This window comes from Ascaphus truei, chromosome 3, assembly GCF_040206685.1.
Source record: "Ascaphus truei isolate aAscTru1 chromosome 3, aAscTru1.hap1, whole genome shotgun sequence".
Classification (NCBI taxonomy): Eukaryota; Metazoa; Chordata; class Amphibia; order Anura; family Ascaphidae; genus Ascaphus; species Ascaphus truei.
In genome coordinates, this window is record NC_134485.1 from 258,667,427 (window position 1) to 258,693,600 (window position 26,174).

The 26,174-nt window shown below is 40.1% G+C and overlaps 1 protein-coding gene across 6 annotated transcripts in view; it reads right to left on the bottom strand.

Annotated features, from left to right (window-relative positions):
• The window catches only part of MYO16 (myosin XVI), a 539,667-nt gene that overhangs the window by 329,390 nt on the left and 184,103 nt on the right, over positions 1-26,174 (bottom strand). For all 6 annotated transcript variants that reach the window (XM_075590716.1, XM_075590715.1, XM_075590717.1 and 3 more), the window contains 3 exons: positions 20,620-20,773; positions 14,698-14,845; positions 2,806-2,916 (listed from right to left, as the gene is read on the bottom strand). In XM_075590716.1, coding sequence (XP_075446831.1) covers positions 2,806-2,916; positions 14,698-14,845; positions 20,620-20,773 — 413 coding nt within the window. The remainder of the gene's footprint in view (positions 1-2,805; positions 2,917-14,697; positions 14,846-20,619; positions 20,774-26,174) is intronic.

Below are 26,174 nucleotides of genomic sequence, written 5' to 3' on the forward strand. Positions count from 1 at the left end.
CTGAGGTGCCCCAGGACTCCCACAGGAACCACATGGAAGCCCTCAGACACCCACGGGGACCACCTGGAGGCCCAGGGACACTCATGGGGACCACCTGGAGACCCAGGGACACTCATGGGGACCACCCGGGGACCCCCACCAGCCTCTAGTATCAATTCTGTGTATAACAAAAATAAAAATGTTTTTATGTGGGGGCACAGGAGGTGGGTGGGTTATGTATTGGTGGTTAGTACATACTGCATTGTAATCTTTATTGGGGCCAGAAGCGGTGAGTGAAGGGCCAAGTTCCCGCTTCACTCACCCCTCCTGCCCTCAATAAACCTGCTATTGTGCCTTAACCCCTTCATTGCTTTAGCGGTTATCCGCTAAGGTAATGAAGCTGCTTTTATGTAATTTTTATTAATAGTGTGTGGAAGCAGGGGGTCTCCTGAGCTGAACCACTTTGCTTCCCAAGATACAGGCCCCGGTATGGGGCATCGGGTGGCGGTATCACCGCAATTTTTTAATCTTCCGCGTCATATGACCGTGGGATTTAAATACTGGAGGACATACCAGCACCCCATACCAGGGCCTGTAACTCGGGAAGCAAGGGGTTCTGAGGATGAAATCAATGTGGTTCATCTCAGGAGACCCCCTGCTCCCACACACTATTAATAAAAACTACATTAAAGCAGCTTCATTACCATAGCGGATAGCCGCTACGGTAACAAATTTGTTAAAATTTTTATTTGGGTTTTAATACTAGTGTATTATAGCAGAGAGTCTCCAGAGCAAAACCTAATTGATTTCAGGTCTGGGGACCCCCTTCTTCCCGAGAAACAGGCCCCGTTATGGGGTGCCGTTATCTCCAATGCATTTTATTCCCACCATCACGTAACCATGGGAATAAAATGCATAGGAGATACCGGTACCTCATAATGGGGACTGTATCTTGGGAAGCAGGGGGTCCCCAGACCTGAAATCAACGAGGTTCTGCTATGGAGACCCTAAGCTACAATACACTAGTATTACATTTTATATTAACAATGTTTGATCTCTGGCGAGATTTGCGCAGGGAGAGGCGACTCTCTCTCTTTCTGCAGCAGAAAGAAATAGCCTGGTGAGCCCTTTTCAGGGAGGCGATCATCACGTTGCCGGCTACTCGCCAGTTTTGCAAATGTTGCTACAACAGGTATTCTGGGCTTTATGCATACCATGATGGCAACACTGTCAAAAATGGCAATTTAAACTGGATGGCGATTTTTTTCCCCGGTGCTTAGTGGCATAGGCCCCTTAATATCTCTGGAGCCGCGTTCGATAAAGTGAAAGTTTGTAGTGCCGGACGGAGACAGTGTCTGCCACGGTAACACTGTCTCGGGTACATGCTTCCAGATTGGAATTCCCGCAATGTTAATCCTCTGTGCCAGGATCAACCCCCGCGGTCACATGACTGCAGTTTACTCGGTGTCAGAAACAGTGTCTGGCTACATCTGTATCGCACCAAAATATAAGCACTTTCTGAAATTAAGTATAGCCTTATACTATATATGTAATGTCTCAGTCTGGAATAGGAGCTCTTAGAAACATCATAACCAGTGACAAGAGAGAAATCGGAGGAGAATATACCCATTTTTTTTTATTCCTACTGGCTGTTTCACTGCTGGTAGAGCCCAAAAAATGAAGCAGATAAAATAGCATAATGTATATTTTACAAATTACACTCTTGTTTGTATTTTCCCACCCTTATTATCCATTCACAAATGTCAGCATGTGGTTACTCCAAACTTATCTATAGTTTAATATTTCCTCCCCAACTGCTTTGTGTTTTAAAATCAATACAACATGATTTGGTATATTACAGTCAGCACATTAGTAATTATTTTGCAAGAAAACAATGTATTTATTGGCTAAAATAAAACTTGCATTATACCATATTTGTGTAATATTGCTTCTTCCTAATTGACAGTGTTAACATAAATCCGTAAATACGGACTGACAGGCATAATATATAATATAATGTAACGTTTCCCTGTGTTTTTTATTTGCCTTCCTCTGGATCAATATACTTTTTTATTTCGATGTCCCACTGTGTTTTATATCATTAACAAAACATTTTTCATTTAATTTTTCTTTAGCATTGTTGGAGGCCACTTTTGTGGACGATTCAGTTTAATTTGCAAAAGTTTTTGTGTTTAATCGTTTGACGTAAGGTTGTTGAGGTGTGTAACTGTGTTTTTCAACACATGATTTAGTACCACAATCATATACCATGCACTCTCTCCCTGTCATTAGTGAACTGTATCATGCATTGTGTTTGTGATTAATGTCTTCTGCTGCATGTCCTAAATATCACTGATAAATCTGTTCCCCACTATGACTATTGCTTTATCAGTGAAACTATCAATGTGTTCTAGGGCAATTGAATACACAAAAATACTTTTTAATTGATTTTCCTACACATAAAGAAGTTATAGCTGATATTTTAGTGTGTATACATTTCAAATATTAAAATAAATAGTGCAAAGTTTAAACACGTAACTTACCTGAGGCATTCTATGCTTTTCTGTTACCAGAACTGAATATCTTAACTATATTTATCCAAGAATGTGTGGTCCCATAACTATGTACAGTACTTTTATTATTTCTAGTTTAAAATACAGTTTGTGAGAATGGATGCATTTTTATTATTATTTATTGTTCATAAATTCCTACAAAACATTCCTCAAAATGCAATGCAAATAAAAGGGTTCAGAATGTGAGCTATGCTTTGCTAAAACGAAAAGGTCATCGATGTCATATTTTATTCTTATTTTGTAATTGACTCACATATATTTGATTGTTGTTAAAACGCTTTTGAATTTCATACAACAGACTGCTGTCTGTGAGCTCACTCAGAGTTGCCAAGTCATCATTTGGAGCTGGAGGCATTAATTTGATCTGAAAAACAAAAGGGTATATTGATTTCATTTATGGTATTACAAGTAAACACATGCACATTGTGATTGTATATTTATCCTTCCCTCAAACAATGCTGAAGAAGTCTGTGAATATGCTGAGCTCAGTGCTGGTTGGCAAGATAGGCAAACCCTACAAAGTCAATCCCTCCGTGCACTACAAGCATGTACTGGAAAATAATGTACTGGCCTACTTGTGGAAATCAATTGCTCTGGTTCAGTCTTTCTACTAACCATGTTTAAAGTTTTAATATAACATTTAAACTTGATTAGGTTTGTCTTCCTATAAAAATGTAAAAATGTTCCAGTTTACAGAAGTGCAGTCTGCGAGGCTCACTGTAAAATGTCTAAATCTCCTCGGCATTGGCTCATTCAAAGAGACCATGGAAGATAAATTGTGGAAAGCAAGGTTTGGAGATTATAGCCATTTCCATGTTTTCTCCTATATTTGCAGAGATTGTGAAAAGGTATTGACTATCTGTACAATGGGCATACTGTACCACCTGGGCATACTCATTAATTTCCGTATGCATTTGACTACATAATAGAAATAAACTGTACAAATGAGCAAGTCTGGATTATTCCCATCCCCCTCCCCAAAACTCAGTTTTGCAGAGAAATTTAGTTGGAGGATTAGATTTGTGTGCTATGACTGAACCGAAAAATAGGTGTTTTCCACTTGACTCAATTCTCGTGGCATTTCCTCCTGCCTAAAATGCCGACCCTCACTTCCCCTGCTGCCATTTTGTGTCAGGGTCGGCAGGGGCAGTGAAGGTCGGAGTGTGTGAGGATATTTAATATGTATATAAAATATAATTATGTATAATATATAATATATAATACTGGTGTAGGTTTTAGGCACCATCATCTGACTTTCCTCACCCTATCCATCATCATTTCCTGTTGGTTTTGGTTACCTGTTGGATATTACTTATATTACAAAAGAGATACTATCATCTGACCTGACTTTACTCTCTACAAGTAATATACCAGTCAATCAGTTCCATTTGGCTAACACCATTATCTGTTGGGTACATATAAATATACAAGAATATTAGCTACATCAAAGAACAAATGCTCAAGGCCACAAAGTGAAAATGCAATATTTAGATTTAGCTGGAAACACCATCCTCCATGCACTGTCTCCAATATAACAAACAATACTTAATTTAATTGAATGAGCTTTCTAAGTCTGCAAAACTATCCATCTAGTAGTCTTGTTGTATCTTGGAAAAAGCATCCTCCATGCACACCATCTCCAACATTACATATTGTACTTGCTCATTTGAAAGCTCTTTCTAAATATTCTCCTCTTTGTAACTAATCCTGCCCTGTCTTTATTTTACCTCGTCTTGTTCTTTGCCGGACTTGGAAACAGACATAAAGCCCATTAATATTTATATTTGCTAAATAGTTTTCAATATTGGCATAATTACTTACATAGGAAGAAGAAAATGAGTTTACATGGTTTTATGATTTATTATTCAGCAAATTCTCATTTTCCCCATAATCCAAAACCATAATTAAAGGTCTCTAGGGAAAAAATTAAGAATCCGAACCAAAACTAAAACAAAAGCATGAGCTAAAGTGCACATCTCTGTTACATTGTAGTAAATAAGTTACTGCCAAATGTTGTTAGTGATCAGTAAACTGTGAGAATGCTTTAGTACATGAAGCAAGTAGTGCTCTTTTATAGCACACTACAAATTAATCAACTCAATCGGGTTTCTAGGTCTTCCTTTTTATTCTGTCCTTTCTAACTCAAAAACATCCCCCACCAAATGGCCCCACAGAGATAATGCTGTTGTTTTCTTATCCTAATGAAGTTTATATGTCATTCTGTCTTTTTTAATATCAGTGATTTAAATGGTAAACCCAATGACTAATATGATAATATTAATAAATCAAATATAATTTTAGATTGTAAGCTCTATGGAGCAAGGACTTACAAGTGTTTCAGTTTCTATTACGGTACATTATTTGTACAGTTTTTGTTATACAATGCTCTTGTCCACCCTCCCACATTTTACTGCACTATAGAATATGTTAAAAACATGCAGTACAAATAAAAGATTATGAAAATAATAATAATAATTTTTATTATTATTATTATTATTATTATTACTGGTCTACAGAACTCACACTCATGCATTTTTCTATAACAAAGCCCACAATTAAATATAATAAAACATCTGTTAGCATTGTTTTATTAGAATGCTTTCATTTAATTTTTAAATGTAATTTTTAATCTGTCACTGTTTCTAACTACAGTACTTTCTAACATTCCTTTGACATTGTTTTATATTATTTTAGATGCATGGTTTTGGCACAGCACACCTAAATTAGTCACTGGTCTGAAAGCATTTCAGGGATTTAGTGGCTCGTGGATTAGAACATATGCACATTATCTAAATAGAGAGCAGGTGCTATTTGCTGATTAGAGCAGAAGAGTACATCAAGAAATGTTTAAATATTAAATACTCTAAATGTTTGCTATACAATTATGTATCAGTCATTTATTTTGTTAGATACATTTGAATTCTAATTCATTTTCTTCCAGCACCTACCTCATAAAATCATATGTTAGTAGCCATATCAAAGAACAATATGGAATTAATGCTGAACATTTACAGTACTTTCCAAAGACTAGTAAATATGAGAGCTTGAAATCTTTTATAAACACAATCATACAGTGTTATGTTGTAAAATGTGTATGCTGGTTCAATAAAAGGCAATAGGCCCATATTAAATAAATGGCTCCATTCCATAAGGCTGCGGCCAGGCAGAGAACGGGCGCACCGGCGCTCGTGCGCTGCGCCTTGCTCGGCTGGGCGATTTGTGGCCGGCTATGTGCGTGCGCTTCTAGGGGCGCGGCCACGACGTCACGGAGCTGGTTCACCCTCATTGGGCGAACCGTTCACGTGACGTGCTTGCGAGCAGCAAAATCAAATTTGCTTGCTCTAAGCGCCAAGTGGGCGCAGGCGCTTGCTCACGCTGAACACACACATTGCCGCAATGTGTTTCATCACGGCCAGCATGAGGGCACCCACCCGCTCAGCGCCACCTTGGCCGAGGACTAAGATACCTTTTGGAGTCACAAGACTTCTTACAGCCCATTGTTATGGAATAATACCATAATACCATAAATACAGTATATCCCACTTTAATCCCAAATTATCTCAACCAGAGAATATTGAAAACATTCTACTCCGATCTTTTACAAATACAGAAAACCATATTCAATACCCGCAACAGTAAATTATGTGATCGTCAGGAAAATGACATAACTAACAAACAAAAAATTTGCCTACCTTTTTTCAAAATAGAAGAAACATTAGAGTTAATGTATGTAAAATAAGGTGCAAATCACTGAATATCACCTATGTATATTCTGTTGGGGCAAATCACTGAGCATCACTGTATATTTTCCTCAAAACACCACACATTCAAGAGCACTCCAAGTAAAGTCATGTAAAAAAAATAATGGAAGAAAATCTAAAAATTTACAGTTTGAGAGGTCGCCTCATCAGATGTCATTTGAAAGTCTGATTAAAACAATCTCACACGCTGCTTGTCATTAGAAATGAAGAGCTAGATCTAGAAGTCACCATTACATCAGGGCTCATAACATGGCATTATTTAAAACAGGAATGGATGTTATGTTTCCCCAATTTACTGCATATTCTTAAAGCTTGATTAAAGCTAACTATACTGTATGTACAAACAACAGCCATTCCACATCTCATTGACATTACATTTTTTTAGCATAATGTTGCTTTATCTTCTGAAAATATGACTTTAAGGGGCCTATTCACAAAACAGTGATAAGTGGTTTAATGGTCAATAAACACCAAAAAAATACCAGAAATAAATAAAAGCAAACAACATAAAAATCCCATAATTAAAAATCAAAACACCAAAAATAAACAAGAATGACAAAAACAATTAACAAAGAAACACCAGAACTATACAAAGGAATCAATAAATAACATATCAAAGAAATAAAAACAAGCATTTGCCAAAAAATACATTGCTTGTCACTGTATTTATTTATATCCCTAAAGGGGCATACTGTAGATAAACACATTGGCAGTCAATGGGCAAGCTATTTTTTTTTTAAAATACAATCAAAATACCTGAAAATTTCAAATGACATATATTCAATGTTTTTTCTTACCTTTAGATGTCATCAACCTCCGATTCCCAGGGTATCAGGAAGCTCACCATCCGTGACGCAATGGTCCTCAGGTTTAGGTAACTGCTATTGTTTTTTCTTCTTCTCTTTTTTCTTGAGTTTATTTTTGGTGTTTTGATTTTTAATTATGTTGTTTTTTGGTGTTTGCTTTATTTTTTTCTGCTATTTTTTTCGTGTTTGTTTTTATTTATTTATGGTATTTACTTGGTGTTTTGCTTTTTAATTGTTGTTTATTTTTGGTGTGTTTCTTTTGGGGATGGTTTTGATTTAATCATTGACTATCAGTGGTAAATCATGCACATATAATATGGGCATGATGTACCACTGTTCCAATCAATTGTTTTTTTTTTTGGTATTTTGTAATGTGTTTTTTTTAAATGAAATGTGTCTGTTTTTTTTTTTCTTTTATCTTACCCATTTATTGCTATAGTGGCAAAGCATGCCCATATTATATGTGCATGTTTTAACACTTTACACTTTAGTTGTTTCTGGGAGGTTAGTTAGGCCGCCTAGGTGGGTAGCGGGGGAGGGTGGGTTAACCTCAAAATTACTATAGCGGTTACTAACCGCTAAGGTGATTAAGGGGTTAGGGGCCATTAGATTGTATTTTTAATTGTACTGTTGCTGCCAACGGAAGAGATCGGTGGTGATGAGGATGAGAATGGGCTTCACCCTAGCAGTGGTAAGTGCAAGTTTTATTCATTTTATGCTTGCTGGTTTTATTTTAAATGGGCAAATGCACTCTTCCCATATTTGGATAATAGTAATGTTGCCCATTACCGTACTGTATTTGTTAGGGGTGTGTGTGTTGGGGGTGCAGGCAGTGGGTGGGTTGTGTATTGGTAGGTAGTAGGTATTTTAATGTTTATTGGGGGTTAGGGATTGGATTAAGTGGGTACTTGACCCACGGTGGGTGGTTAGGCCTACCGGGTTTGTCGCGGGGCGGTAGGGGGAGGAGGGTTAACCCCTTCATTACCATAGCGGTTACTACCGCTATGGTAATGATGGGGTTAAATCCTCCCACAAACTTCCCGGTAGGCCTAACCATCCACCCTGGGTCAAGTACCCACTTCACTCACCCCCTCTGTGTTTGAGCAGCAGCGCTACCAGTCGGGTAGATGCACTTCCCAAATGATTTTGGCAGGTAATCGGAGCTTTCTGAATAGCAAACTTGCTAAATAATTTGGGAACTCCTGAAAATCCTCGATGAGTTAGTTATCAAAGTTTATAGAATAGGCCTCTAAGGGGCTATTCAAAAAACTTCGATAAGTGCATTACTGCACTGTAAATGCCCTTTTAGAGTGATATTGAATGTGTAGCCATTCACAAAGCTTCGATAATTGCCAATATCGTACTTAAACGGCTTTTTACCGATCTATAACACTCTGGCTGTAACAAGTAGTGTGGTAGCTGAAAAAATACCCAAACTCGTATTTTTTGCCAGCAACTTCTATTCACTAAACTCCGATATGGATATCATACTATAAAACCTTGTATTCTTTTCTCGCCACCCTTTGGTGGAATAGCGATTTGCATAACCAGGAGTTTATTTTATTTTTACTGTAGAGGATTGATATTGGGGGTCTCCGAGGGCCTCCGGGGGTATCCAGTGGTCCCCGGGTGTCTACGGGGGCCTCCGGAGTTGACCCGCATATTTATTTAAACTCTGGAGACCTCCGAATTCAATCCTATGTAGTAAAAAATAATTGCAGCCAGTTTCATTTCCTTAGCGGCTAACCACTAAAGTAATGAAAGTGTTAAATAACAGGCAGTTATTTGTTGTTGTACAGTGGGTGGGTGAAGCTTGTAGTTGCCCCATGGTGGGTGTCTAGGCATTGCGGGATCATATACAGATGATCATGGACTTCTTCGCATCGGCTGTTGAGGAGCATTGCGTCATGGGTCAAGAGATGGAGCTGGATTAGGATAGGGGTGAATAGAGCAAAAGGTAAGCTATGCCTCTTTCTGGGTATAGATAAGCACAGTGACAAGCAATCCATCTTTTGGCAAATGATTGTTTTTATTTCATTGTAATGTATTGTATTTTTTGTAAAATTTTTTTTAAAGGTTGTCCATTCTTTGTCATTGTGGCAATCCATGCCTTTATTGTCTGTCACAGTGGACCATAACATTTACACCTTTTACTGAAATCACTTACACCAGACAGGACAAAGCAGTTGAAAAAAAAGGGGTTTATTCGGGCAAGCCCGCGACATGACAAAATACACAAATATAGGGTACACACCAATTGCGGGCCTGGGGGGAAGACACTAGCCTTGACTAGGTGCAGGGGCCTGCTTCAGGTAGGCTTACCCTGTCCGCTTCACATCCCAGCACACCAAGGGGCTATCCTCACAACAGCCACCTTGTAACCCCGCTGGTTGAAGCCCCGATCGTTCCTGGTACTTGTCCTCACCTACAGAACTTGTCCTCTTCTGGTCAGGCTTCTCCGGCAGTTCCGTGCCAAACGCTCTGCTATTCTGAGCAGAGTACGTTTGAAAAGCCCTCCACGCACCTCACCGGACCAAGCCTGGAGATTGTCTGGTACTCAGATCGGCTGCACTCCTTATATAGCCCCCGCTGGCTATCCTTAAAATGGAGCACGGAGCAGGGACCAATCAGAGCACGGGTTCTACGGTAACAGCCAATCACAAGCTGGAGGCTCGTCCTGCTGCACTAATCAGAGAAGATTGCGTGCTTAGGTGCTCAGGCCCTCCGCGTGATGACGAGGATGTCGGCAAGTGAGAAATTTGAAATGGCCAATTGAAATCGTGCCTAGAGCTCCGTCTCTGCAAAGGCGTCCCCTGGCCACCCCATACTGCCCGCTGGGTAGGCACCACAGAGTTTGGAGGGAACAAAGGGCCTCACCCGCTGAGAGCCAATACCCAGACCTGATCGTCAGCCCTTCCCAACTTACCAGATGGCCCAAAATCTAGCGGTTCCCAGCCTCTGCCTTTGATCCACATTCCTATGCTGACAACTCGGCTAATCTCATTACCGAGAAATGCATATATGCAACCCGCAATGCATGCTTGCTGAGTGGAAAATACTGTGTTACCGGAATAAAGTGTTTTATACTTTTCCCACATCTCCCGTCCCCTTCACCTCCCCCGCCTCCAATATCCACTATTAGGGTCACAGTCCTTAGTTCTCCGTTTTGCAGCTATTTCCCATAAGGGGTCAGGACATGCAAAATGTATCCTCCGGGCAAGCACACATAGGCGGCCAGGACCACTCGGTTTTAGGGGTAGCTAACCAGGCTTCCAACACACACATTGTATCGGCTTAGGAGTGCACATACTTGGCTGAATACACTTGGTTTAGGGGTAGTAGACACAGAGGGGGCTATATACTAAACAGTGAGCTTTTGTGTTCCAGTATGACATTTTTACTCGCCCATTATAAAATTAAGCCAAACGCGGGATTCACTAAGAAGTGAAGCACATTTTGGTACGTGTGATCAAAAACATGTTCTATCGTGCGACCTGTTTTTTTTCCCCTGCTATCGAGCTTGAATTCTACAGCACGATAGATGCTAGAAAAAAAGCAGCCTGTAAGAGCTGCATGGAGATTCTGCATCTCCATGCACGGCTCTTACAGGCGATCATACAGTATAAATATACATTTTAATAATAGTGTACATGTGCAGGGGGTCTCCTGAGCGGAACCACAATGGTTTCAGCCTCGGGACCCTCTACTTCATGAAATACAGGCCCCGTTATGGGTTGCTGGTATCCCCTGTGCTTTTAAATCTCCTGCATCACATGACCAGGGGATTTAAATCATGCAGAGGGGTACTGGCACCCCATAACGGGGTCTGTATCTCATAAAGTAGGGGGTCCCTGAGGCTGAAACAATGTGGTTCAGCTCAGGAGACCCCCTGCTCATGTACAATATACTAGTATCAAAACACACAACAATAAAAATAATTACCATAGCGGATAGCCGCTATGGTAATGAAGCTGCTTTAATTTGTATTAATGTGCGGGAGCAGGGTGTCTCCTGAGCTGAACCGAATTAATTTCAGCCTCTGGAACCCCCGGCTACCTGAGTTAGAGGCCCAGATATAGGGTGCCAGTATCTCCTTCATTATTTAAATGTCATGTGACGCAGACGCTTTAAAAATGGCGGCGACACTGTCATCCGATGCCCCATACCTGGTCCCTGTAACTCGGGAAAAAGGGGGTCCCTGAGGCTGAAATCAAAGCGGTTCAGCTCAGGAGACCCCCTGCTCCTGCACACTATTACATTTTTTAATATTAAAGCAGCTTCATTACCTTATCGGCTATCCGCTAAGGCAATGAAGGAGTTAAGGCATAATTGCAGCTTTATTGGGGGCAATTGCCCCCAATAAACATTGCAATATGTTCTACCCACTCACACCCTGTGCCCCCGACAACCCCTATACCGCCTATCATACATTTTTTTAAAGCACTGGAATGATACTGTAGGCCGGCGGGGTCCCTCTGGTGGTCCTCGCGGGTGTCCGCGGGCCCTCAGGTTGTCCCTCAGGTGGTTCCAGCGGGTGTCTGGGGGTCCCCGCTGGCCTGCAATACCAATCCTGTTCCCCCCCTCCGAAAAAAACAACCAATACTTTTAAATAAATACACCCCCCTCCCCCATAACACATACAGTACAGTAATGGGAAAAATTACTATTATCCAGATATGGATAGTAGTGCATTTGCCCATTTAAAATACAACATTAAGCAGCAGAAATAAAGTAAATAAAACTTACACTCACCCCTGTCAAGCTGCTACGATGAAGGCCATCCTCAACCTCATCACCGTCCATGTCCTCCGTTGCCATAAACAATGCAATCAAAAATACAATCTAATGTCCCCTAACCCCTTTATCACCTTAGCGGTTAGTAACCGCTATAGTAATTAAGGGGTTAACTCACCCTCTCCCACTACCCACCCAGGAGCCTAACCACCCTCCCCAGGTAACTACCCCCACCCTCCACCTATTCATTGGTACAGTGGTTACATCATGCCCATATAATATGAGCCTGATTTACCACTATAGCAATAAATGAGAAAGTAAACAAAAAACAGGCCCAAAATAAAACATATTACATACTGTAGCAAACTAAACACATAACAAATGCCAAGAAAACAATTGCTTGGCACAGTGGATTCATCATGCCCACATAATATGGGCATGATTTAACACTATGCTAGTCAATGGTTAACCTAAAAATAAACAATCACAAACAATATCCAATGCATTCATAACAATCACCAAATAAACAGAAATAAGCAAGTAAACACAACAACATTACCACCATTCAATTAAGCAAATACCAATTAAACACCAGAATTAACAATTAACACCAAAACAAAACCATCAGTAAATAAAAGAAAGCTCCAAATAAACACCATCAGTCAAATTCAAAATAACAAAAATAATCCAGTAATCAGCTAATGACCTTAGATAAAATGGAAACCGAAACCAATAAGGAACAAAAAACTGAGAATTTCTTTACAAAATGACTCCCTACACAGAGTGAAAAAGACCAAATATGTCAGGCTTTCGCACACACATCCTGGGGTCTCTTGCAGCAAACTGCACAAGGTCATAGATGAGGTAAACAGAGGGAGAAAAGAACCAGGTTAAACGGGTATTAAGACAGGAGAACAGTATATCCGAACTTAACGTCTGTAATGTCTCTGACTAAAGTTATGTTTTCTACAGTCTGTGAGTTAATTATTTAATTAAAAAATTGTATATTTTTTTGTTAAATTTGAGCATCTGATTTATTCCATTTTACTTATATATATTTTTTCTTTAAAGTACAATTTAAACAGCAAATTCTTAAGATGTGTTCAAACCTGTTATGTTTACCAGTAATGTTGAAACATCAATAAAAAGAACAATGAGAAAAAAAAGGTGTCAGACAAATTACTAACTTTCAAAATCAATAGTGATTGTACAATCAAAAGGCAACAGCATACTGTATGTCAGTGTGAAATCTCTTGCTTGCGAGCTCTATTAACAGCTGTAAACATACAGATGTTGCAGGCATCATTTTTTCCTCTGTTGTGATATGTGCTACAAAATCCTACAAAAATTATGTGATATATTGTGTTATGTGGGTGCAGGGCCACCAACATATTTCTTGGGGAACTGGACTAGAGTTTCGATCCCCCCCCCCCCACGTCGGCTGCCTTGTGAGCCCTCTCCTTTCCCATCTATATTTCTCTCCCCCCTCTGTCTCTCACTCTTCCTCATTTCTGGCTCACTCACTCTCCCCCCTGCCTCTCTTACACCCTTCTCTCCTCACTCGCCCCTTCACTATCACTCAATTACCCTATAGCACCCAATCCTGCTCCCTCAATCCCCCTCCCTCATCACAGTCATTTCCCCCTCATCCCCTGGCCACACACAATTACCCCCAATACCCATACAGTTCTCCCCCCTCCCACACTGCCCACAGCACCCCACAGACACAGACACCACTACACCCCCCAGATATAAACACCCCTATACTCCCAGATAAAAACAGAACAACACCCCCAAATAAAAACAGCACAACATCCCCCGATACAAACACCACTACACCTCCCCCAGATACAAACACCGCTACAACCCTCAGATACAAACACCACTAAACCCCCAAGATATACACACCTCTATCATCCTAGATAAAAACACCACCACAACCCCAGATACAAAAACCACTACTTCCCCCCCAAATACAATTCCAACTACTACCCCCCAGATACAATTAACACTACTACCTCCCCCCAGATACAAATACCACTGCTATTCCACCCCCCTCCCTGGATACAATAACCACGTAACTCTGGTTGCCGCCACCACTGGCCCCAGCTCTCCCCAGCTGCTGCCTGTCTCTTCTCATACCGGGTCTGCATCCCTACTTCTGGTAGGGACCCGGAAGCTGGTTCTGACTTCCGGATGTGCCCAGCTTCCGGCATGGTAGAGAAGCTGGGCAGGCAGCACCTAGGGAGGCAGGCAGAAACTGGGGAGAGTCAAGGACCGGCAGAAGCAACCAGAGGTCCGGCAGCAGGACGCAGAAATTGGGCGACACTTGTCCCGGTTCTCCCCCCCCCCCCCCACTGTGGGAGGCCCTGTGTGGGTGAACAATGTCACACACTATGGTCCATATTTACTAAGCGGTCTTCTGCTATAAGAAAACTTCCAGCACTGGAAGTCTTCTAGCACTGGAAGTCTTCTAGCACCAGAAGATATCTTATGGCAGAAGATGGGCCTATATCTGTATAAGCCCATGTTTACTAACTGATGGTAGGTCTTCATAGTACCCCTTAAATCCAACTCTGGTAAATAGACGATAAGTTGTGCAAACACTTGTTACTTTTTATTCAATCTGTGACATGATGCATATTCAACTTTTATGTCAGAAATGTATATATATTATATGTTATATGTTAGAAATGTATATTGTACTGTTCCGTTTTCCCAAAATAAAAAAAACACATACTGTAGAAGCGCCCCCCTCCTGCCCCCCCCCCCCCAAATGTATTTTGTATTTTTATTGGCTATTGGAAGTCAAACAAATACAATACTGCAATATTTTTTACATACCTGTTCCAGTTTGGCGGAGCTGACAGTAACTTTTTCAGACCCATTGTCTTGTGAATACTGCCGGCATAAAGACTTTCCCGAATCTTTGAACATTGTGTTCTTTTCCAGCAAACTGTCCTGCTTTGAAATTGGTAACGCTAATGGACGTCTGCAAAAAAAAATAGTATAGCAGTTAACTTTGACCTAATCAGAAAGACGGGCAAGTTCTTAGTAGAATAGAAGTCAAGCCCTTTGGATTAAGTTAGGTCTTGCCTAAAAAACAACATGGTGCTACAGTGGCGGCCGAGCTGAGTCTTCAGCGGCCGCCACCGCAATGTGCGGGCAGACTCCGGGCAGACGTGGCTGGTGACACACGGCTGGTGACAGGTGCCGCGCGTCACTGTGGCGCCGGTAACACGTCCGCCGGCATCCCCGGGTCAGGGGACATGGGAAAGGGAAATGGAGGGGAGATGCGGGAAGAGGGGGAGCAGAGGCAGCCAGGGGGTCGCAAGGGGAGGGGAAGACGCGCGAAGCTGCTGAGCAGAGGTGGAGCAGCCAAGCCGCCAGGGAGTCGCGAGGGAAGGGGAAGATGCGGCTGAGCGCAGCCAAGTTCGGCGCTAGCCAAAAAAAGCTACGGAACATTACGGGCACTTGTGAGATTGAAGTTGGCCGCAGCAGTAATGTCAGGCATTTTCAGTAATTTTCAGCCCTATACAGTACAAAACAAGCAGTCTAATCAGAATATTCACAAGATTTGATTGTGCAGGGCGAGCAAATAAAAAATCAATTTAAAAATTGTTATAGTCAAGAATGAACCATCATCAAAATGTATTATTAAATACTGTATTATTAAAAATAATAATAATATTAATAATAATGAGGCAAATTATTTTAACATTTCCGAGGTGGAGAGGAGACAAAACCTTGTTCCCACTTTTGCTCTTGGCACAAGATAAGTTTCAAAATTACGCATGTGCTTTTGGCCTTTTCCTTCTTAACTTTTTTATTGCTTCATGTGCTGGAGGCAAAAAGAGAAATAAGGGCAATATATTTATCTTCAATTTACTCCCTTTTGTACAGTATAATTTCAACAGATAAAGAAGCTAAATTTACAGTGACAAAATAGATAGTTCAATGCCGAAGAATGCCCTTCATTAACTATACTGCACTCATAAGGCTTTACGTATGGATACATTTTTGCAAGACTTTATACAGATCTTCGTGACCATAAAGGTACATTAGTTTTGTGTTCATTAACAAGTAGAGAGCTAGAGAAATTTTGGTGTCATGAGGGATATTTTTTTCCGTATATTATACACTTATTCTTTGGCAGGTGTTCATCTGATCCACATCAGTGGACTCAATATTCTACAGTGAGAGGTAGACTAAGGACTGATAACTAATAATGTACATTTTATTTAATTTGTTCTCAGGCCTTTTATCCATAGTGATATAACTTTTAGTACCAATCCTATTTGTGTGTATTAATGCTTTGAGAAATATGGACTGTTATGAGCGAGAATTTCAAGTATTTATATATTGTTTGCCTAATATCAGTGGGATCACCCTATGCATATGGTGAGTTGGCAAGTGTGGGCATGACACAGAGGATGTCACTCTGAATTGTGAGTATTTTTTTTACCGACAGTACTGTATATAATTTTAGGAACATAAACTTAATAAAATACTCTCTTGGCTGCAAAACATTAATTGAGAAATCCGAAGGGTACATTAATGTTCTGAATATTATGAATACTATTTGACCAAATGCCAAAACTGCTTTTTAGAGTATTTTTTCATGACTCCTATGTTTTGAGTATAGAATTTCAGTGATGTAGCTGCTCAAAAGATACTGTACATCGGGGATGTGTACCAACCAAGTGACAACTGACTTTAGTGGATATTGTGACAAATGTAGCACGTGATTCCTACTGGTACTGTATTCTAAAACATCTGTTTAGTAAATACAGTATGGTACTTATTTTCTAGTGATTATTTAATAACATGCTGTATTCACTGGAGAAGGAGTTACCCAGTGGTCAATGCCCTTATCACAAATGCAGTAAAATCAAACCTCAACTTCAGGTGACAATATTTACAAATGCTGACACAATATACTTTTAAAAAAAAGATTTAAATTAACATAAAGTACATTGTATTCTTTTTAAACACTGTTGGTCAAATGTGAGAATGTACCTTTTAAAAGTCATATTTCTATTATACAATTGTTTCCCAGAATAACTAAACTTTTGTTACTTGGTGTTGCTTAACTACTAACAATAAGATACATAATTCTAACATAAAATAATAAGGAAATAAACAAAAGTACAACTATTGTCACAATAAACTGAGAGTGTTTTTCAAGTGATGATAACAACTTGATTCAGAAAAGTACAGTATGAAGAACTAATGTTCAAGATAAGTCACAAAATACAGAAAAATCTAATGAACACTTGAGAGTTCCCTTGAATATTTGAGTATGGGACTGCTGATTGCACCCACATCCTATAATTGTTTAGCATTATGAAGAACATCACAGAGTTACGCTGTTTGTGACACATTATGATTAATGGATTCACAGGTTGACGCTTTTTAATCACTTGCTGGACGAGTCGAAATGAGTAGAAAGTATGTCAGTCTTAAGCAACAAAAAAGATTGTTGTTGTGGAGAAGAATGGATTAGTGTCTTGCTTATGCCTGCTACAGTATGTACTAATTAAAAACGCTACAGTTAACCAGGTCAAGTGTTTTTGAATTACCCTTGTACAGTAAGGTAGAGCATAGTTAGAAGACTATTCCGTATATTTTGTTCATTATTGGTTTATAATGAAAAATTACTCATTTAACGGTTAATAGCCCATAGAAAACAATTGGCACTAATACCCAGCCAAAAGTTTCTCTACACTAATGAACTGAGGAATATATGCTTAATAATTGCACTGATATAGATGGAAAGACAAAGCTACTGTACAAAGTAACAAACCACCAACAAATAAAGAAGATAGGAAGACCTCCCACATCCAACATTGACAGCAAGGGAGAAAAACATTTTGTATCAAGTAAGAAAATTAGTCAAACCAATATTCACACCTCATAGTTAACAGTGAACTCACGGATAGAACAGTCTTTCTGGGTGCACTGTGGCTGGTGTTTTCAAAGTCTAAAGGATAATATTCCTATTCCTGCTAATCATAGAGAACTCCAAATAAAATAAAAAAACAATAACTACTCTTAAATTTAAGTTATTCAAAATTGCAAAAAGGTATATGAGTGTAAATGAAAAAAATGTGCAAATGCACATGCACCTAAGTGCAATTGGGGTGCGCTAGGTGTGGCCACAAGCTACTGCATATAGGTATAAATAGTGACTTGGGGGTGTAGACCAATAGTGTCTTCCAGACTACAGAGTCACAAATTCAACAACAGTATATAAAACCAAGGAACAGAATACTAAAACACCATTATTCATATAACCTAAACAACAATAAATTGTATAAAAAAGATAACCACTGATAGATCTTATCCCTTATGGAGATGCAGACCAGAAGCTAAGCACAGATAGATAAATGATTGAATCACCCCCTGTCAGTCCTTTGGGTGACCAATTAAGTTAGAGTGCACTCTGACAGGTGGGAAATATTGACTCTCAGTCTCCCTGACGAAGCCACATTACGTGGTGAAACTTGTAGGAGAAGGAGCTAAGAACAGTAGACAGACTGCACAGACTGCAGTGGGAGCTCTCACAAACCACTCTGTGAGCTGCAGCATTAGCTGGGAGGACGGACAAGGAGACTGGACGCAGGCCCGTTGACGTCACAGTGGGCAGAGCCAGGGGAAAACAGCGCGCCGACAGCAATTAGACGGCATCCGCAGAGGAAATCTACAGCCCCCGCCGAGCATCGGAGGCAACAGCCGGATCATCGCCCGAAACAGCTGAGCAGCTGAGCAGTTCGGCAGACATCTCAGAAGTGAACATTGTCCTTGCAAACTCCAGCCAGCAGCAAAGACACGGAGGGAGAGGGAGTGAGACTCCACACTATTTACAGGCAATTATCCTTCTTTATCAACTTTATCAATCATATACTTGTTTTTATATTTAATAATTTTTCGTGTAAGTGCATAACTAAGCGATTACTATACCAAGACAAATTTCCCTAGCCATTTCCAATCTGGCTTTCGCCCCAAACACTCTCCGTAACTATCCTGCTAAAAGTTTGCAATCAAATCCAGTGTGGAATGGAACGTGGTCAACTCACTGGTGCAGTATTACTAGATTTTGCTAAGGCTTTTGATACGGTTGATCATGCTATCCTGCTTAACAAACTCCAGAGCTCTGGAATAGGGAAGCATGCTTTAAACTGGTTTCAGTCCTACCTATCAGGTAGATCCCAACATGTGTCCATCTCAGGCTACAACTCCAACCCCATGGTTATCACCTGTGGCGTCCTGCAACGCTCTGTTCTGGGGCCCCTACTCTTCTCAGTGTTCATCAATGATCTTCCCACAGCTTGTAAGGAAGCTTCAATACACAGGTATGCAGATGACACAATCTTATATGCACACAGCCATAGCCTCTCCGACCTTGAACACGTACTTCAGTCTGACTTTTTGAGACTCGAAAACTGGATTTCCCAAAACAAACTGTTTTTAAACACTGACAAGACTGTAACAATGGTATTTGGGACCAAGACTAATTTTTTAAAGCTTCCAGCGACTGAGCTCCAGATTAAAACCAACACTAACACCACCCTAACTCGTTTTAAATACCTGGGCATGTGGTTGGACTCCCACTTAACATTCGGAATGCACATTGATACCCTGACAACCAAGACCTATGCCAAATTAGGGGTACTTTACAGGAACAAATCCTCCCTAAGTCTCCTGGTGAGAAAGCGTATCGCACAGCAGATGTTAATGCCAATTATTGACTATGGAGACATAGTATAGGGCTCGGCACCTCAAACCCACCTTAGCAAACTTGACACCCTCTACAATTCAATTTGTTGTTTTGTTCTCCAATGCAACTATAACACACATCACTGCGAAATGCTCAAAGAACTAGATTGGTCATCACTCGAGTCTAGGCGCAAAGTTCACCTTTCCTGTCTTACCTTCAAATTCTTTATGGGCAACTACCCAGCTACCTGAACAAGCTCCTCACTCCTACCACATGCAGCACCTATCATCTGAGATCAGACTCCAAAAGACTGTTCATGGTCCCAAGGCTCAACAAAGTATCCGGACGTTCCTCCTTCTCTTACCGTGCACCCCAAAACTGGAACAACCTACCAGAGACTCTCACATCCACCACCAGTTTAAGTTCTTTCAAATCTAAGGCTGTCACACATTTTAATCTGGTCTGTAACTGTTTCATACGCCCATAATATTTATTATCTTTAACTGTGCATGCAATGTCTTGTATATAATGTATACCCTGTTCATTTATGTAACTATTTGTAACCATGTATTATTTGTCTTAACTCTGTGACCAGGACATACTTGAAAACGAGAGGTAACTCTCAATGTATTACTTCCTGGTAAAATATTTTATAAATAAATAAATAACATTGTATTTGCTGTCCTTTGTCACCACAGGTGATACATAAAGTTTAAAAACGGTACATTGCACCCTTTCACATTCTTTTTCTTTCTATATGAGTGCATAGCAGAAGAGTACAGGAACATGCACTATAAGATTTTAGAATGATTGCCTTTTTATTTACAGGTACTGTATACTGTATGTAATTGTGTATTTTTTCATCAATTAAAATCATAAGTAGAATCAATGACTGTGGGATACTCCATCCATGCCAACTAATCAGACTACACACTTTACTTATCGCCAGCACTTGGAAAGTTGACTAATGGGGATATTTTCATTTATAAATATTTGAGGGCAGATAAATATTTTTTGTCAATTTGAAAAACCCCATAATAACTTACAGTTTATTGGCAGCTACAGGAAGATCATATAAGATCTCTTCGTATGCTTCTTCTTGGGATACTGCATATGCAGATGGAAGATTTTTCTTTCTTGCCTCCCAAAGAACTTCCGCATTTAGTAACATTTCTTGAATACATTCTGTAACAGCAATGTCTGTAGAGAAGTGTGAAAAAATGATAAAGTAATAGAAAAAAAATAGAACCACATAAGCAGTATTCAGTAAGGATGGTAGATTTGGAATCCGAACTTCATGAATTTGCGCGTTCGATTCCAACTCAGAGTAGACCAGTTAGAACTTTGAATCGAACTTCAGAACACTTTTTTTTTTAAATTAACCAACTTTTGGGGGTAAAACAAAGTTTTACAGTAAGTTTGGACAATGTTTTTTTTTTTTTTTTTTCTTTAAATCTAAAATCAGTCAAATTTTGTCAAAACCAAAAACACATAATTTTTTTTATAACCAAAACAAGATTTTGGTTCTAAAAACGGACACGTAAGCACAGGTGAAAAGGCTTACTCTTATTATTCGGAAACATGTTTCACATAGATGTTTAAAGCATTATAAAATAACTAACTTTCTTAAACAGGTTCACTCACCGATTGGTGAAATATGACACATATTCAATATGTCTCTTTGTCAGGGACAACTTTAGCCCTAATTATTTGAATGAGTTAAAACGGCTTCACGACCAATTGAATATTAGTCTTGGTGCAATTACTCAGTTTGACATGCAATTATCAAATGAGCTCCATGGACTATATATGACCACACAGTGCTATAGTACGCAAAACAACATGAAACAAAGTGTAAAGACAATATAACTCAATTAACAAACCATATCACATTTCCTCCCTGTTAAATGTACTGTACTGTCCATTATCTGCAAATTAAGATAAAAGCTGGTAATTGTACTCAGCGTATAACTGTAGAATCAGCATTTACATTTTTAAGAATTGCTTAGTTAGGCATTTTAGATTTTTAAAAGTAGATGTCAAATTTGTTTGCTAATGCTTTGTAGAAAAGATTAGGCCCATTTCCTGAAAGCCACTCAAAATGATCTTCAGCAACTAAAGAATTACTAGAGACCGGAAGAGGAAGCTTTTGAGGCTGATATACTGTATGTGGCTCACAGTAATTAATGATGGATCACTTTCACTAAAGAGTGCTAATTTGAAGTAAATGGAATGCCCAAAGGGAAATCTTTTGCTGATGCAATGTTAATAAAATGTGTAGTTTATTCAGCAATTTAAGCAGTTGGCATATGCACAAATTGCATACAGAAACCAAGTCATTATACTATGGTTTCAGAATTAGAATATAGACGTAATAGGCAATTTCTTGCTTTAGGCCCCATCCTCCACAGATACAGGCTAATAGCTATGGCAAAAAAAAAAATGTAATTGCCACCTCCCTGCCATTGGGATCCTAATCACCCATCATGGGCCACCTATTCCAACCCCTAAATTCCAAATATAGAAAGTGGTCCTTAACCCATTGAGTGCCGGTGAGGCTACCTGCACCCCTTGAAGGGTGGGCCGATGTCAGACAAACCCACCCCCAATTTTGTTTCCAGTAATGTAAAAAAATAACGAATGGCATGTCAACGTTTTTATTGGTACTATGGCTATGCCATATTAGTCAGCTTTGGCTAATACAGCTGTAAGTCATTTTTTATAGAGGGATTTTGATAGGAGTGTTGGGGTGAGTGATTAGGGCATGTGATAAGGGGTGGTTGGCTAGGAATCTGGGAGGGGTCTGCCACAGCGGCTAGTAAGGCATTGCCTAATAAGTGGAAATCAGACAAAAATGGGTTTCCCAGATATCCTTTGACAATACATGTGTACTGTAAATGTTTCTACAGTAAGACTTCCCAGAAATATACTGTAGTGTGTCCAGAAATAATACTTACATAATAAAATAATATCCTGTATGATCATATACTCATATTTCTATACTCATGACACAATGGTAACACAAAACAGTTAAGGGATTCACTAATACAGTATATCTAATTTTTGCAAACATTTAACAAAAAGCAGCACAGTTTGCAAATTAAATGTTTCCAGGCATTAAAAGTTAATGGGTAGGGAACATAACACTTTATAAGCTGCCATTTAGTGAAATTCAGCAAAAAACCTCAGCGCTAACCTCTACAGAAAAAACCCAAAGAAAAAGTTTGATAAGCCAGGGAGGAGGGGGGGGGGGGAGATAAATAAATATAGATCCACAATACTTACACGGCCCAGTGTAAGTACAAATATAACAGGAGGTATCTGTGATAATCCAATTCTCCTACCCCGGTCCGTGCAGCAGGGGGGCTGGGTCACTGGCAGGTGATGGTATGATGAGGGAACCCTCACTCTGCCACTCTATCCCAATGTCTCCCACGTGGAGTGATCAAACAGATGGTGAGGCAAATGTATTAATGACAAAGCCTGATGAAGCCGAAGTCTCGGCGAAACGCGTAGCTCCCAACCGGCCATCTGTTCTTGTCCCAGGAGAGCCTCCGTAGCGGTCGCAGTTACAAGCTGCCTGACGTCACCATCACACTTCCCTGCCTTCCGGACGCGGTAGCAGGGACTGCAGCTGCAGGGCGTGCGCCTGTACTACGAGTGCTGACTGAGGACTTTGTTTTTATGTGAGTGCTTTGTATCAACATTACCACCTACCGATTAAATCTGTTGGTTTGTCATTAATACATTTGCCTCACCATCTGTTTGATCACTCCACGTGGGAGACGTTGGGATAGAGTGGCAGAGTGAGGGTTCCCTCATCATACCATCACCTGCCAGTGACCCAGCCCCCCTGCTGCACGGACCGGGGTAGGAGAATTGGATTATCACAGATACCTCCTGTTATATTTGTACTTACACTGGGCCGTGTAAGTATTGTGGATCTATATTTATTTATCTCCCCCCCCCTCCTCCCTGGCTTATCAAACCTTATGAGGTTTGATACTGCACCGACACACTTTATTCGAGCAAATACCCAGTATGTACCTGGCAGATACCTGGAATGCGCCGCTCCTCACCTCTGACAAGCCCCGTTGCGTTTGCCTTCCCAGCCTGGGTTCATGCCTGGCTGACGGGCGGCTGATCTGTTAAATGATAATGATTAGGATTTAATAGGCTGCAATGCTTCGCGTGTCTACCAGATGGCATAAATTCATGAATTGTAATGCAGTATATATATATATACTGTGCAGTATTGCAGCCAGCAGGAATAAAATGCTTCAATCCCTGGCTGGAAAATAACCCAATGCACTCGGGCAGAAAACAGTCACAAACCTCAATACACCCGGGTATACCCGAATTCGTGGGACTAGCCGAGCTCGAATAAAGTGTGTCGCCAGTGTATATGCGTTATATTTGAAGACTGCATTTTCTCCTTTTTTTTTTTGTTTCAAATTTGCATTTTCTCCTTTTAACCCTTGCTCCCCCCCTGTTTTCTTATTTAGTGAAATTCGACTAAATTTAAAAGTTATTTTAAAAAAAACCACACTGGCGAACCACATTTGAAGACATTGCTCATCTCTACTCCAGACGTTTAATCTAGATCTAGTTTGTTCATACAATGTATAACTTGCACATACCTGGTATATTGTAGGTTATTATGATTATTCGGTTATATCCTTTCTGCTAATGACAGACATTTATGGCAGCAAAGAGGAGGGCGGACATGTAGCTGGGTAAGGTTAAACTAATGATCCCTCTTAAATAAATAAATTTACAGAAGATGTTGAGATACTGAACCATATTCAGTGGCTTTCATGAAACATAATATAAATATATATACAGCTGAACCCCGTAATGACGCGGTGTTTGGGGTCCACATAATGAGACTATAAATAAACTTAACATCTAGTGGATTGCATTGTGCAGTAGATGTTACATGTGTTTATAGAGTCAAGATTCATCACACGAACCCTGTGGTGTAGTAGCTAGAGAATTGCTACTAGCATATCAAGCGTCATGGGTTCAATTCCTGCATGGTATGGTATAATTTATAAATTATTATTTAATATAATAAAATAATAATTTATAAATTATAATAAAAATAAGATAATAATTTATATCATACCATGCAGGAATTTAACCCATAACCCTTCATATGCTAGTAGCAATTCTCTAGCTGCTACACCACAGGGTTAGAGTGATGAATTTTGACTCTATAAACACATCATCATCACACCAACCCTGTGGTGTAGCTGCTAGAGAATTGCTACCAGTATATGAAGCGTCATGGGTTCAATTCCTGCATGTGTATTATATCAAATGTTTTCACTGTTGCACTGTTATTGATCAGAGAAGGGTCATGTGACCCTCCTCTGTGGTCAAAAGTTGCGCACGTGGACATAGCCTGATGAAGCAGGGAGAGGAGAGAGCTGCAGATGTTGAGTAAGTAAATAAAGCATTGAATGTTATTAAAAAAAAAACCCTTGGAGATGTTTATAAATCGGGAGCCACACTCAGACCGCATTAAAATCAGATCTGCGTTGTAGTGGATCACGCTATAACGGGGTTGAGCTATATATATTGGCCCAACATTTCAGCTACCCTCTGGATGTGCCTAGCCCTTTCTTTTATATATAATCAAAAACAAATAGACGATACCGTTGTCTGGCTAACGAAATGGTTTTATTTGTGCGAGCTTTCGAGATATACTGATCTCTTCTTCCGGCTGTGTTACAATGGACTCTGACTCTGCCGTCCCCTTACATACACTCGGCTAAGCTATCCTTAGCATGGAGTTAGGAGGAGCAACCAATCAGAGCGTGGGAATTCCTCTCCGCCAGCCAATAGGAATAGGGGCTCATCCTTTGACTGAAGTCAGAGGAGGAGGCGTGCCATGATGGGTTGAAAAGCCAGGTGAGTGAGAAATATGATTTAGCCAATGGGAGAAGTGCCTACGAGCTTTATCTCCTCCAACTAACTCATTGCCACCCACTGGGCAGGCTCCACCAAGTCTGGCAGATACAAAAGGTGTCCAATTCACCCTTCCTCACCCGGAAAATGGTCTTCTCACCTCTGGACATCCTCTCCTCTTTGAACTTCGGACTCTTTACAGACATGCCGGCGTCTATGCTGACGCCCTGGCTGACTGTATAGAGTCTTATAGCAAATGTCTAAAACCTTACAGATTACACTTTAATAAAGTATACACATTGGGGTACCTTATACTTATACGGGAAATGGATTTGGGATATTTGGGCTCGAAATCCAGGAGTCTGGGGGACACTGGGTTGCCCTGATGTAATTCTCCCAGCGTACCGGTAAATCATGCCTGCACACTGGGGAGAATTAAAGGACTTCGGCCCCAGAACTCCTGCAAACAAAATAATTGTATTTCTACCCAAATATCCCCCCTAAAACTGACACACAAGAAATCTCACAGTTCTAGGACCATGGAGACATGAAAACAGAAAAAATCAGGGGTCATTTTATTTTCAACATGTATTATCCCTGGAGACCCGCGGTTTTAGGGGTAGCCAGATGGCTTAACCATTATTGGTAGCACATTACTATATTAGACTAATTTCCTTTTCAATAAACT